The 13,500-nt window shown below is 42.3% G+C and overlaps 1 protein-coding gene and 1 long non-coding RNA gene across 4 annotated transcripts; one reads left to right on the forward strand and one right to left on the reverse strand.

Annotated features, from left to right (window-relative positions):
- Positions 1 to 120: 120 nt before the first annotated feature.
- eno1a (enolase 1a, (alpha)) lies at positions 121 to 9,031 on the reverse strand. Of its 3 annotated transcripts, none has more exons than XM_069526303.1 (12): positions 8,669 to 9,031; positions 6,352 to 6,446; positions 4,467 to 4,562; positions 3,950 to 4,008; positions 3,495 to 3,564; positions 2,572 to 2,705; positions 2,260 to 2,482; positions 1,685 to 1,882; positions 1,165 to 1,366; positions 938 to 1,046; positions 728 to 786; positions 121 to 634 (listed from the first exon to the last, which is right to left on the reverse strand). In XM_069526303.1, exons 2-12 carry the CDS (start codon positions 6,434 to 6,436, stop codon positions 571 to 573), a joined length of 1,299 nt encoding a protein of 432 aa, XP_069382404.1. In that variant the 5' UTR covers positions 6,437 to 6,446; positions 8,669 to 9,031; the 3' UTR covers positions 121 to 570. The 3 variants fall into 3 exon arrangements, with proteins under 3 accessions (XP_069382404.1, XP_069382405.1, XP_019944918.1); XM_069526304.1 differs by lacking the exon at positions 3,950 to 4,008 and adding an exon at positions 4,259 to 4,317 and having other exon boundaries at positions 8,669 to 8,961; XM_020089359.2 differs by lacking the exon at positions 8,669 to 9,031 and adding an exon at positions 6,526 to 6,670.
- A 59-nt stretch (positions 9,032 to 9,090) lies between these two features.
- Positions 9,091 to 12,739, forward strand: LOC138410459 (uncharacterized). Its single transcript, XR_011243168.1, has 2 exons — positions 9,091 to 9,240; positions 10,756 to 12,739. It is a non-coding gene; the product is annotated as an uncharacterized lncRNA (long non-coding RNA).
- The last annotated feature ends 761 nt before the right edge of the window (positions 12,740 to 13,500 follow it).

Below are 13,500 nucleotides of genomic sequence, written 5' to 3' on the forward strand. Positions count from 1 at the left end.
CTTTGTTTTATCTGTCAGATCGAGATACTGATTAGATTAAAAAAACCTTCAATTTGACTAAGAAGCTGAAAAGCAAAACACAATGATCAACATGACAATAAAAGAAAAATCGACAAAACATTTCAAACTATATTGTTTAATACATATTTCTGCCATCGCTTACAGCAGCACAAGACCTTGTCAGACGCGACACATTGCACATACAGTACTTTTACCACTGCTCGAGGCAGAGCCATACTACAATTACAGTAGCTCAAGTAGAGGACCAAGAATCACAACAACTCACGAGAAGCTAAACAAAAGAATCTCTCACACGGTTACACAGACACAAACGTAGGGACCAACACTAATCAGGAGCAAAAGCATAATTTCAGGATGAGCCTGACTGAGGTCGGACTAGGGAACGTACTGTAGCCTCTCCACGCCACAGACCACAGACTAGGACCTTGGGTTTCAGCTGTGTTCTCTCAATCTTCTCTCCGGACAGGGCAGGCGGCCTAGCGTGGCGTAAATGTGTGGGCGTTAGTCATGAGCGATGAACACACAGAGGCCCAGGGAGGAAGACTTTGCTCAGATGGGGTGTCTGAAGTTCTGGCCAGCGAAACGGGCCTTGTCACCAAGCTCCTCCTCAATCCTGAGTGAGAGAGATTCCAGTTTTTAAGATGGTCGGATCTATAGCCTGTGACAAACTGTAATACTGAGCAATGAACATACAAGTCAAACTTACCTGAGCAGCTGGTTGTACTTGGCCAAGCGCTCAGATCGGCAAGGTGCACCTGTCTTGATCTGGATGAGACGATAATTTACATTTAAAACCAAATATGCGATGTAAGAAAATCTACACCTGGGATACAGATATAGTCAGCTTCAAAAGTCTCTACATTGATGACACCAAGCTGATGAATTGATTTAAATTATTAATCACTTAGGGTTTTACCTGTCCAGTGCAGAGACCAACCACCAGGTCAGCGATGAAGGTGTCCTCTGTCTCTCCAGAGCGATGGCTGACCATCACGCCCCAGCCATTAGTCTGGGCCATTTTGCAGCTGAAAATAAGAAAAAAAACACATGCGTAAAACCCTGTTAGGTCAGCTGATGCTTTATTTACTCTCTTGAGATTTTGGCAACAAAGCGCGACCGCTCTTCTCTGTTGTGGACACTCACGCCTGCAGGGACTCTGTGACGGAGCCGATCTGGTTGACTTTAAGCAGCAGGCAGTTGCAGGCCTTCTCAGCCACACCCTTGGCGATGCGCTTGGGGTTGGTGACAGTGAGGTCATCGCCCACCACCTGGATACTGGTGCTGGCGGTGAAATTGGACCACCCCTCCCAGTCATCCTGGTCGAAGGGGTCCTCGATGGACACAACTGATGGGATAGGAGAAGAAAAAGGAAGGAGAAATGTTACAATAGTACATAGATCCAACACATTAGAACTGTTTCAAAAAGACATTTTTAGTATTTGCACCTTAAATCTGCAATAACTGAGATTTCTGGCCACCTGGGGGCAGCAGAAACAAGCTGTTACATGCTCTATGAGCTGCTTTTAGTGTATCATGGACATTTAGAGCTTCTTTGCTGAAAATAGCTTCCTGCTAAAGCTGCTAAAAATGTTTATTAGCTTGGTTAGAATCAGAAATCATTCGTTTTTAGGTCGTAAATCAGAGACCATGTGTTAAAACCCACCAGGGTAATCTTTGACAAAGCTCCTGTAGAGGTCAGCCAGTTTGTCAGAGGAAATGTAGCGGCTGGGGTCATCAGGCGACTTGAAGTCCAGGTCATACTTTCCGGCCTTGTAGAATTCTGAGGCAGCCACGTCCATGCCGATGACAATCTTGTCAGTGTAGCCGGCCTTGGCGATGGCATTCTTCAGCAGCTCCAGGGCTGAAAGGAGACCAAAAAATGTGATCAATCAATCCAGACGTTTTCACAAATGAGTTACCATTGATGACTCTGCTCCACTGGGGCATTTACCATATCAGCATCTAGGCCTGACACTGGAGTCACAGTCAATGCACTCAGTACTGAGCTGAGGCCTTAATTTAGAAACCATAGGCCAGGCCAAGAATGAGATGATAAGTAAAGCACTTCTGAATGCTCTGCTTTCAAGACACTCAGTCTGGACGAGTCAAGACACACAGCAACAACTTCCAATGACCACCTCGTAAATGTTGCTTAAAAGAAGTACTTTGTTCCGATGGATCTTTACTCTATTGGCTTGTAATGAAGGGTTTTTACGACTTTCTGACGTTTCCCCTCACCTTCCTTGTTCTCCAGGATGTTGGGGGCAAAGCCGCCCTCGTCTCCTACGTTGGTGGCGTCTTTGCCGTACTTCTCCTTGATGACGTTCTTCAGGTTGTGGTAGACCTCTGCACCAATACGCATAGCCTCCTTGAAGTTGCTGGCTCCCACAGGCAGGATCATGAACTCCTGCATGGCGAGCTTGTTGCCTGCGTGGGAGCCGCCGTTGATGACGTTGAAAGCCTGAAGGGAAGCAGAGAGGAATCACAGCTGAATATAATGGTATTAAAGAGTCTTTAAGAAGCCTGCTGTAACTGCACGTTCATGCTCACAGGGACAGGGAGGATGACTTCAGGGTTGCCAGCCAGGTCGGCAATGTGGCGGTAGAGGGGAACGCCCTTCTCTGCTGCACCAGCCTTGCACACAGCCAGCGACACGCCCAGGATGGCATTAGCACCAAACTTTGCTGAGGGAGGACAAACACAAATATTTCACTGTACTGTGTGTTGTTACATTTAAGAAATATTATTATCTTCTAATATCTCTATTTGAACGAGACGTCATTCTGATGCACTATAGGAGTCCCCCTGTCATACCCACTGATGAAGGATGCTTTATCCTTTATGAAATTAGAGAAAAAAATCAAACCCTCTATGGCTCCAAGGAAACATTTTGTCAAATTTGGCAAACCTTTTTAGAGCATGTCAAGTCCCTTCAGCTAGGTGCCACTCCCACTGGCTCAACAGCCCCCTGTACTGCACTTACTCCCTGCAGCTCCCGGCTTAGCATACCAGTCTGTTTTGTATGGTATTGTCTTCCAAGTGTCTTTGTTTTTTGATTATTATTACTGTCTGTGTGTATATGTATACATGTATTGGTGATATTACCCTCTTGTCTTAGTGCCCACTCTACCTCCACCAGCGCTTACCTCATTTCATAAAATGTATTTCTTGTATCTTATACACACACACACACATATATGTATATTTTGGAGGGTTTATATTTGGTGTTTTTTTCTCATCAATATATAAAAAAACAGGAATATAGATTTTTGGTTTATCCTGCGAATTAAAATATCCAATAAGATACTTTTACAACAACTACTAAAAGAATGTCCACCAGATGTGAATACACCCAATTTTCATGGATACTTTTATGTTTGAAAATTAGATTATTTAATAGTTAACTGTATATGTAAGTAGACAGAATTTTATAGATCTCAGATCACTAAGCTCAACTTAAAGTAGCATCTTACACTTGTTTTCTGTGCCATCCATGTCCAGCATCAGCTTGTCGATCTTCTCCTGGTCCGTAACATTCACGTCCTGGATTAAACACAATAACACGTTAGACTGTACATGAAGAGAGACTTGACACTTTCAGTTTCAACTCATTAGTTTAGAAGAACACACTCCAATAATGTTAGGATAATCACAGCATCTCAGATTTTTTACAGAACCACTGAAGCTCTGCTGTTAATAGAACCGTTAAAAGATTACAAAACAAGGTCAGTGTAAAAATACTCATACAAACTGCCGCTCAAATGTGTCAGTTTAAAGCGACGTCTTACCACTTGTTCCACAACTGTACAGTTAGTCATTGGGAGATTGTCCGTGCTGCTGTTGCCAGTGCCACTAATGTTTTTTTGCCGAGTTCCGACAGTGCTTAAAAATGTAATAGTAATATTATTCAAACAATAAATGGGCTCACCTTGCTAACCAGTGCAGGTGCAATAGTTTTATTGATATGATCAACAGCTTTTGAGACACCTGCAAGGGACAAGCAGACCGTGACTGATGCAGACAGAAGAAGACCATGCAGCCGCAGACGACACAGATGATCACAGAGCAACCACCCGATCTTAGGATGGTGTAATGTTGAAAAATAATATAATAATAAGTATTTTTTCTTTATAGATCTGTGAATATCTGTTGACGCCTGCCAGGGTTAGTTTCCATAGGCAAACTCCATTCTTCATGCTGCAGATACATCAAATCATCATCCCAACACTTTATTTACCTGGTTACACAATGCAGGAGCCAAGAATTCATTTATATATTTAACTGCTCTTTTGACTCCTGACAGAGGGAGGAGAGATGGAGGAGGTGGCAATGAGGAAGTGAGAGATGACGACAGACGGCAGAATGTATAATAGTGTTGAAAGGGCATTAAAGATGAGAGCAGAATAAAGTCAACGGAAAGTTTGAAGAGGGAAATTAAGACTTACCTTTGCCCATGTAGCGTGTTTTGTCATTGTCACGGAGCTCCAGCGCCTCATAGATGCCAGTGGAAGCACCGCTGGGCACTGCAGCTCTAAAAAGACCTTGGAGACACAGAGAGGGCATTTTGGAATTTTCATTTCCTGAAGTGCTGTGTCATGTCGACGAAAGACCATTTGAAAAATGTTGCAATTCAATTTAATTATATGAGCCATTACCATTAAAACCAACCTCCTGTGATAACCACATATACGTATTCAGATTCTACAAACACAAACATGTTCTTTGGGACATTTGTCACAGGACAGACTTCTTCATATTCAAAGAGCATCAATAAGTAAAATGCACTCTGAGTTCAGCCCCCCCACCACGATCATGTGGCACATCGTTTCTCTGTCCAGGAAGAGAAATGCAGCATGTGTGGCGAAAGTTGAACTGGCTGTGATGTAACAGGGGAAGGACAGGCTGCCAACTGAGCATGTGCAATGCATGTATGGAAGGATGCCAAGTGGCCAGGCCCATAGCACAGAAAGGACCTCCATTTTGGATTCATCCAAGTGAGATAGAATTGAGGGGATGAGCAAAAATCCATTGGGTCTGCTCGGTGGACCAGTGGGGATGGTGCGAGTGTGAGGGGATTTAGAGCTGCTGTTCAAACCAGGAGCTCAGGATTAACACATCATCTGCATCAGGACGTGCAGCTGGAGGAGGAGGGGATGCTCGGAGCAATCAATCAGGCTATAAACTGACATTTTAAGTTTTAAAATAAAATAAAAAACAACCAAAAGAGTCAACAATGAATCTACTGTTTTAACTGAGATGTCCTTTGAAGCAAAAAAATTCACACTATACACAGTTAAATGAATGTATACTGTGTGCCGATAAGCCCACCTAGCACAGGGCACTACAGTAAGAAAAGCCACTGGTATTACATCATTCCAGCAACAAGCATAGGAGGTTTTCTAGTATCCCTATGACTGTGTGGCGAGCCTGTTACATAACACAGCAGAAGACATTACAGTTACTCTGGCAGACGCGCTCATGGCTGCAGCACGCTCGCTTCAGTCAGTGCTGCTGCTAGTGCTGCTGCTGCTGCTGCTGCTGCTGCTGATGATGCCAAAACACGCCTGGAGGACTTAAAAGGGAATCTTGTCAGAAAAGGAGTAAAGGTGCCATTTACAGTAAACTGGAGCACCTCACGTCTATCCAACACTAGGCCTGCAGAATACAGCCAGTGCATTGGAGGCAGTGGAGCCTGTCCCTCTTACTTCCATGTCAATGCTCATTCAGGGTTCTTCATTAACATTCTCTGGACATTGCACTGGGTTGAGCTGCTCCTTTGTTTTAGCTCTCGGAACAGGAACAGCTCACCAGACATTTCAATCACAGCCCGGCCATTAGCTAATTGAATGAACTAAACTCAGTACGTGCTGAACAGTACACCGCTTTTTGTTTGCAGATTATGTAACCTACAGTTAGATAAGAAAAAACACCTCTTTTTTAAATTTACCTGACACCTCTAACTTTCTCAACTCAACTCACAGGTTTGTTAGATACACAGACTGAATGAGCAACATGTGCTTCCACACAGGAAGCATTACAGTAACAGAATGCTGTAGAGGCAGTGTGATATTACAGGAGCTATTTTCACACATTCACCATCTGATCTCATCCACTCTGGGCACGGAGCTGGTGACAGAGGAGGCCCACTGGTTTTACCACCCTAATATACTACTTATCTAGTTTTCACATAAAAAAAGACACTGCTGGTTTCATGCCAAGGTACTGATTTGTGGACTTGTAGAGGTTGTACAGACAGTTAAGTGTGATTTGTAGCAGGCTAGTTGTAACACCTTCAGCCAGAATATACAAAAACATATATATTAGCCGTACCTTTCTTGGTGTACAGATCGACCTCCACTGTGGGGTTGCCACGGGAGTCAAAAATTTCACGAGCGTGGATCTTCAGGATGGACATGGTTCTGGATCTGCAGAGGAAACGACAGGAAACAGACGTCGGTACAGGTCTGTTCTGTTCCACAGGCCAAGGACACAGACGCTGGTTACTTTGAATCTGAGTCACAGCAGTGAGTGGGCAGAATTTTGAAATGCTCAATGACAAACTTGAGAAAAATGTGATCTAATTTACAGCTGGAGTTTGGAGACACTGAGCCAAGCGACGAACCCTCTCATGGATCCTCTCATTCAACATATATCTTGGCCATGCCACACCCCCTGTATCAGATGATGTGAGCTGGCGAGGATTGCAGAGATATAAGTCACAGAGAGGCGGGGCTTATGCAGCAAAAAAAAATCTCTGCAAGTTCCTATCGTTGACTTAATGTAACAGATTACAAAACAGCATTGCAAAATACTTGAAAAACACAGTCAAACAGTGAAGTAAGAAGTCTTGATAGCACCAATGAAAAGACAGGACAAATGAGTGGCTCAGCACAGTAAATGTTTGGCTTCTTTTGTGCATGTATCAGTGTGTTCTTACGAATTACAGGACTCTGTAGTGGTCTAATCTTCGTTATCTCTGCAAAATTCCAGCGGTGGAGGTCAGAGAAGGTTTTAAAGCCAGACGGTCGGCCCTGACGCCTGCAGCGCTATTGATTTTTATTTGTTTTATCTAACTTGCCCTGAGTCACCCGAACTAACGTGTGCATCACTGTGGATATGCATGACTGAACTTTGAGAACAACCTCCACAGCTGAGCTTCAGTGCAACTACAGCGGAATTAATGGAAAAATCCTCCGTCCTGGGTGGAAAGTGGAAACTTGCCATCGGCTGCAGCCGAGAGGTAAAATCATTAAAACACAAGAACATTAAGGCTAAATGGAAATATTTCACAGATTACTCAGATTTGGTGTCAAAGCGCAGAACTTTCTTTTATACAGAACATAATGTGACCTTGGTTCAGAGTTTTAGTTGATCAGTTCTTAAATTAAATCTCTTTTTCTAAGTCAAGGCTGTTCTATCTATATTTGTAGATATAAGTGACGTTGCATGTGTTTGTTTTGGCTTCTTTTGCTCAAATGGAAGGTTTTATAGAATAAAACTTCTCAGAACCAATGACTTGTTACTGAAGCCAAAACTGAGAAATTTATATTTTAACTACTATGAAGAATAATTAATGACGCTGTGATCTGTATTTCTCACTCAGTTATAACATCTTAATAGAGAAAACAATAATTAAGTGAGTGATGGATAAAGTAATTAACATTATGAAAATATTGATTCATGGCAGCCGCTGCACACACTGCAAACACATTATTTTTAATTCCTTTTCCATTTTAGGAGTTTGCTGCCAGATTATTGCTTCAACTAGAAAGCAAGGAGGTACCCTGGTGGCACAAAATGGCAGCCACTGATAAATAAATAATTCCACGCCGACACCTGATGTGTTTTCTGACCAGAATGCATGTAAATTAGGATGAAGCTGCATAAAATAAGATCAAATCATTATGACCTATTAATTCCGACTGAATAAACTACAATGATGCACTTAAAATCCACTGAGTGATTTGATAAAGTATATGTAATCCTCTATAGCTGTGTTAGGCAGAGACATGACTTTAAAACCATCGGTGGAGGAGAAACACTCATGCTTGTGTAATCTCTCCTCATGCAGTAGTTTTCCTCTTCCTCATCGGTCGGACACACCCCCCTCCTAATGTCTGCTGCAAGCAACTGGTAGATCAGCCTGAAGCTGCAGGAGGAGGCTGAGAAATCCCACCACCACCACCACCACCACCATCATCATCCCTCTTAACATGGCTGTCTGCTAGAAACTTAGGGCTGCAACTTGACGCCACACACACACACACACACACACACACACACACACACACACACACACACACACACACACACACACACACACACACAGCAGCTCTAAATGGAGCGACATCTCGCCAGCTGACGTTTAAAAATAGACGGAGGGCTACGGACTGCACACTACACACACACGCCCATTAACCGAGGATCGCATAAAAATCAGAAAAAGTGAATCATCGGCTGAGGAGAGGAGCCTTGAAGGTGAGAGTCGAGCATGAAGAAGGACATCCTGTACACATTTACACAACATGAGCATTTTTCCCTACAACAACACAAACTCTGGGAACAAACACGTGCAGCTCGTCAGCCTGGTGCTGCTCGGAGTTAGCGGGTGTAGATAGCAGGTGTAATGGAGGAGCAGGAGTTTTACCTTCAGGCCTTCACTGTGTGCAAGGTCGGTGCTGCTGTGTCTCTCGGGCGGACGGGCAGAGAAGGCGCTCGTGACGCTCCGGAGCGGATGATAAGTGGACGTAAACCCGTAAGCAGCCGGAGCGACGTGATTTGCTGAGCGCTGACTCACGCGCAAGGGGGGGGGGAAGAGACAAGACGGGGAGTCGCGCACGTCCACGAGTCGAGGATGAAGAGGATGCGGTTTTTGGGCGTCTCATCCCCTGTGAGGAAGAGAGCGTGTGTGATCGTGCAGGGATCGTGGTTTGTCGTGATATTTTTTTTAATTCGAAGTGGATTGTGGGTAATGTAGTGGTTTTATTTGAGGGGGAGGCAGCATGCGGAGAGATGACGCAGGAATGAGTACGTGCAGAGCAGCAGGGAGAAACGATGCGGTGTTTGGTCACATGACGATTGTCGGTCACGTTTTCTCATCATGAACTTCACCACGTACAAGACGATGGAGACGTGTTCGCTTTGCGTCTTCACATCAAACCCACAGGAAGTGTTAATCCAGTGGTTTGACCGACCAGAGAAAAGACTGGTGGAAAAGAAGTAGGTCAAATACAAGTTGTTTCAATAGATATATGTACTGCAAGTATGAGGTGGTTTCCTTTTATTATGGGTGCCGCCAACTGGGGCATACGTGCCCCACTTACATTGCATATATCATTGGCACTTATATTAGTACTACTTATATCATTACTGCATTGGCACTTATATTATTATTACTTATATTATTATTCTATTATTATTCCTCTGAATTTGGTCTGAGATAGTCTCTGCATCATCCTGGATGCATTTTCAGTAGTAGATAGTAATGTACATAACAGAATGCTTAAAATAATTGAGTACGCTATGTGTAGGTCAGAGTGGAAGGAAAGAGCCAAAAAAAAAAAACTATTAATCAAATTGTATTTGTAGAGCCCATATCTCTTGTCTCATCCTCTGTCCTTGACCCTCAACAAGAGTGAAGAAAAACTACCAAAAAACATATTAACGTAGAAACTCCAGAGAGAGCCATTTGAGGGCTCCCTCCCCCAGGATGGATAGAAGTGTAATAGATGTTGTGTGTAGCAGAGCACATCAACTCTAGTGCCATTCTCGTTTTCTTTTCTGGAATGATTTGGTTTCACGGTTCAATTTGTTCTGTTTTTAAGCTTCTGTTCTGTTTTATCTTAAAAACCTTGAGCTGCATTCATGCTGTGAAAAGGACCATATGCATTAAATGTATTATTGTTATTATTCACACCAGTTAGATTAACATCACTACTCTTCCTGGCCTGCTCTGTGATCACCAACTGGTTCCCTCTGCCTCCCTCTTCACTCTGGCATACTGTATGTGAGTGCATGTGCTGTGTTGCATTGCACCGCGCTGCACAAGAATCCTGTGTGACAGTCCTGACTCACTGCAGAAAAGCACAGGAGTCAATCAATTCAATGCATTTGTTTAGCACCATATAACAACATACATTATGTCAAAGCACTTTGGGGGGGAAGGGGGAAGAGGGGACATGACATCACCATGCCATTTTATTCCACCATAAGAGGATCTTATGCTTTAGATGTGTACACTAGTTTTTTTTTTTTTTAAATAAATGGATTATTAATATTTACGTAGAAGAATTGATCAGCCTGTTGATACAATATGATGCACCATTATTAATTCAAGTACACAACAGTGGGAAGCAAAGGAAGCCAGAATTGGCCCCTACAACACTGAAGTACAGCTTATATACAACAATAATCATCATACAATGATATAATACATTAAAAAGAGGTACGCTGCATTGTTTGTGCTTTCACTTCTGACATTTTAAGTTCATTTTGTTGCAGACATTTGTTTGTAAAAATGGCGAACACAGTACTGGGTTAACTTTAACCAGTACCTATGGGTAGAACACTACTGTGTCAATAATCAAACCATAGTATGGGACAGAGGGACACGTGTTTTTGTGTTAACAATGGGGGTTGCAGCAGTAATTCATTCAGACATTGCAGTGATGAATCTCAGCATGAGCAAAAAGAGGGTTTCCCCAAACGTCTGACTTCTCATTATTCCCATGACAGCAGTTTCCTGCAGCTGCGCAGTGCAGCATCCAGGCTGCATAAGTGTGATGAGCCCCTGCTGCAGTGACCTTGAGACAGTCAGTGTTGCATCCTACTGCGCCATCTGCTGTACACATGCTCTCAGTGAAAACAAAGCCACAACATCCAGGGCCTCCAGCTGACATCTCCAAGGGTTGAGTTTATGATTACAGTTTTATCGATTGTTTAAACACTTCTGTCCACTCTGACATCACTGACATCAACACCTTCGGAAATGACACACTCTGTTTGCAAAATGCTCAAACTCTCACAAAACATTAAACACATGCAATGAAAGTAAATGTTTCCCTCAAACATCACGACTTGCGGTCAAACGAATAAATGATTTCAGTCAATCACTACACAGTGAACAACAAAACCCAAAATACAGGTATTGATATGAAGCAGTTCATCCATTTTGTGATTTGTGTCTGTGCCTTTAGATACATCTTTAGAGTTTGTGCCAAAAAGGCAAGCAAAAATGAATTGTATTATTTTCTCCCAAGAAGATTTTAGTAGACATAACCCTGTTATATATATATATATATATACTATACTATACTTTACGATGTTCTCTTAATTGACAGTAAAAAAAAATAAAAATTCTAATGAGGTTTCACTCATTTGAATGTGCAGGTGTGTCTTTAAAATGTACAACCTAAATTAACAAAAGTACACAAAATATACACTTTCCATGGGGTTCCGCTTATGTACTTAAAGAACTAATATAAAGAATTAAACCACAAACCAGAAATACACAGACTACTACAATGGCTAGAATGGCACTCAGTAGAGTACAGTAGGCCCAACAGTGACCTTTCTGAAAGCATATTTAAATTTAGTAATAGATACAGATTCTTATTTGGATCATAAAATCTTGATTTTTTGTCATCAAGATTAACAAGTTATTCCCTAAAAAATGTTGAAAAGCACAAGAAAGAGCAAATACATTTCTGGATCTTCCCCCTGATCCAGAAATGATCCAGGGAAACAGTTGGCCTGTGTCTGGTAGATGTCTGTCACCTGTGTGACAGGTTCTCTCTGACCTTACTCCTGACGTCTAACTGTGAAACGGTCTGAGGCAGCTGCAGTGGCACTGTGTTAATAAAATGCTCGTGAAGGCAGCAGCCAGATGTTGTAGCATGTTGCTGTCAGACAGTTTAAAAAATGTTCCCATAGCCAAAGCTTCCTAGATGTTACATTACAATGTGAGGTGGTGTGAATGGCGGTGGTGTGCGTGGCCATGTTGGCTCGTGTTATTTTTCTATTTCAGAGGTCTGTTGAGCAACTGACACAACGTCCAGACCCCAGTTTACAACTTTCCAAAATAAAAGCTCAGATTCTCAGATATAAAGCATAGATGGAACAAAAAAAACTAAGGGAATTTGACCCCAAACAGGAAGTCATTCTGTGAACGTGGCTGCCAGGGGGCCTTTTGACCTGTTGGCGACTGCTGCTCAACTGTCCACAGACTGAAGACACACTGCCCCACCCCCACTGACTGCTACAGTGCACTGGTCACCTGTTAATTCTGATTTTAATTAAACATATCACTTTGTGTCCAAATTTCACCAAATTTGACACTCCGCTTCTCTGGGCCATTTACACTGCACATGTCAAGTGTGAACGGAATCAGATGAACGGTTCTTGAGATAATTGCTCCATCTACAGACACAGACTGACAGACTTTCATGGAACTAATAGGTAGATGATTAACCCCTCCCTCTCTGCCCTCCAGCACCAAAACATCTCCAGTTCAGACAAATATGTGACAAAATACATTGTGATTTTCATTGCAATGATCTTGACAGCCAATGTCCTCATGAATATCAGTGCAGAGCTGCTCAGTGACTCAGACTGTGGCATGGGCATCTTCCAGGGATGATTGTGTGCAAATGCAGGAGTAGGGCGTTGCTGGACGGATGCTTCATGCTTTACTGTGGGTAAATAAAGACTTAAAACTCAACCATGTTTTTTTTGTACAGTGTTTTTTCTTCTTGATCCACTGAGCTAAACCAACAACCAATATGTTTTTCATGCACTTCTTGAGAAACTATGAGTTATGTAACTTCCACTGAGTTTGTGTGGTAGCTTGTATTATCATCTCAGACAGAGGAACAATTACAAAGTTAATCATTTAGTACAAAACTTAGAATTTAAGCTTTTTTACAAACACTCCATTTGCACCATTAAAACCATTTCAGGAGCTCATATCCACTCAAAGAATTTTATGGATTCTTCCTTGGCTGAAATCTCTTCCAAAAAGTTTGAAGAAAATTGGTTTAGAAGTTATTACATAATCCTGCTAATAAATAGAAAAACACAGAACAGAAATACAGACTTCCTTTGGCAGTGAGGAAAAGTCTACATTTTTATTCCATCCTGCTCAGTCCAGGATCTGGTTGGAGCATGTGCAGAAAGGCAAACTACTCTGAACTGTCTGTCATTTATCATGTTTAATCCTCTTACCAATTATTTTACCAGGTTATTCCTCCACCAAGGAGGTTATATTCTCATCGCTGTCTGTCTGTCTGTTGGCAGGATTACTCAAAAACGACCAAACCAATTTTATTGGAACATTATTGGAAAAGTGTGGAATGGGCCAAGAAAAAAGTTTATTACATTTTGGAGGGTGTTTGATTAAGTGGGACAGATCCAGGATAAAATAAATTGGGATAAGATAAGATTAGATTGCCTCCTAGTCCCTGGTATGATCCATAGATTAGT

This window comes from Paralichthys olivaceus, chromosome 6, assembly GCF_024713975.1.
Source record: "Paralichthys olivaceus isolate ysfri-2021 chromosome 6, ASM2471397v2, whole genome shotgun sequence".
NCBI classification, from domain to species: domain Eukaryota; kingdom Metazoa; phylum Chordata; class Actinopteri; order Pleuronectiformes; family Paralichthyidae; genus Paralichthys; species Paralichthys olivaceus.

Coding starts and splice junctions, on each gene's coding strand:
- eno1a (XM_069526303.1), bottom strand. CDS start 6,436: ATGTCCATCCTGAAGATCCACGCTCGTGAAATTTTTGACTCCCGTGGC. Junction 787..937: donor TTGGTCTCTGCACTGGACAG/GTAAAACCCTAA, acceptor CGTCTCATCCAG/ATCAAGACAGGTGCACCTTG. Junction 635..727: donor AAGTACAACCAGCTGCTCAG/GTAAGTTTGACT, acceptor TCTCTCACTCAG/GATTGAGGAGGAGCTTGGTG.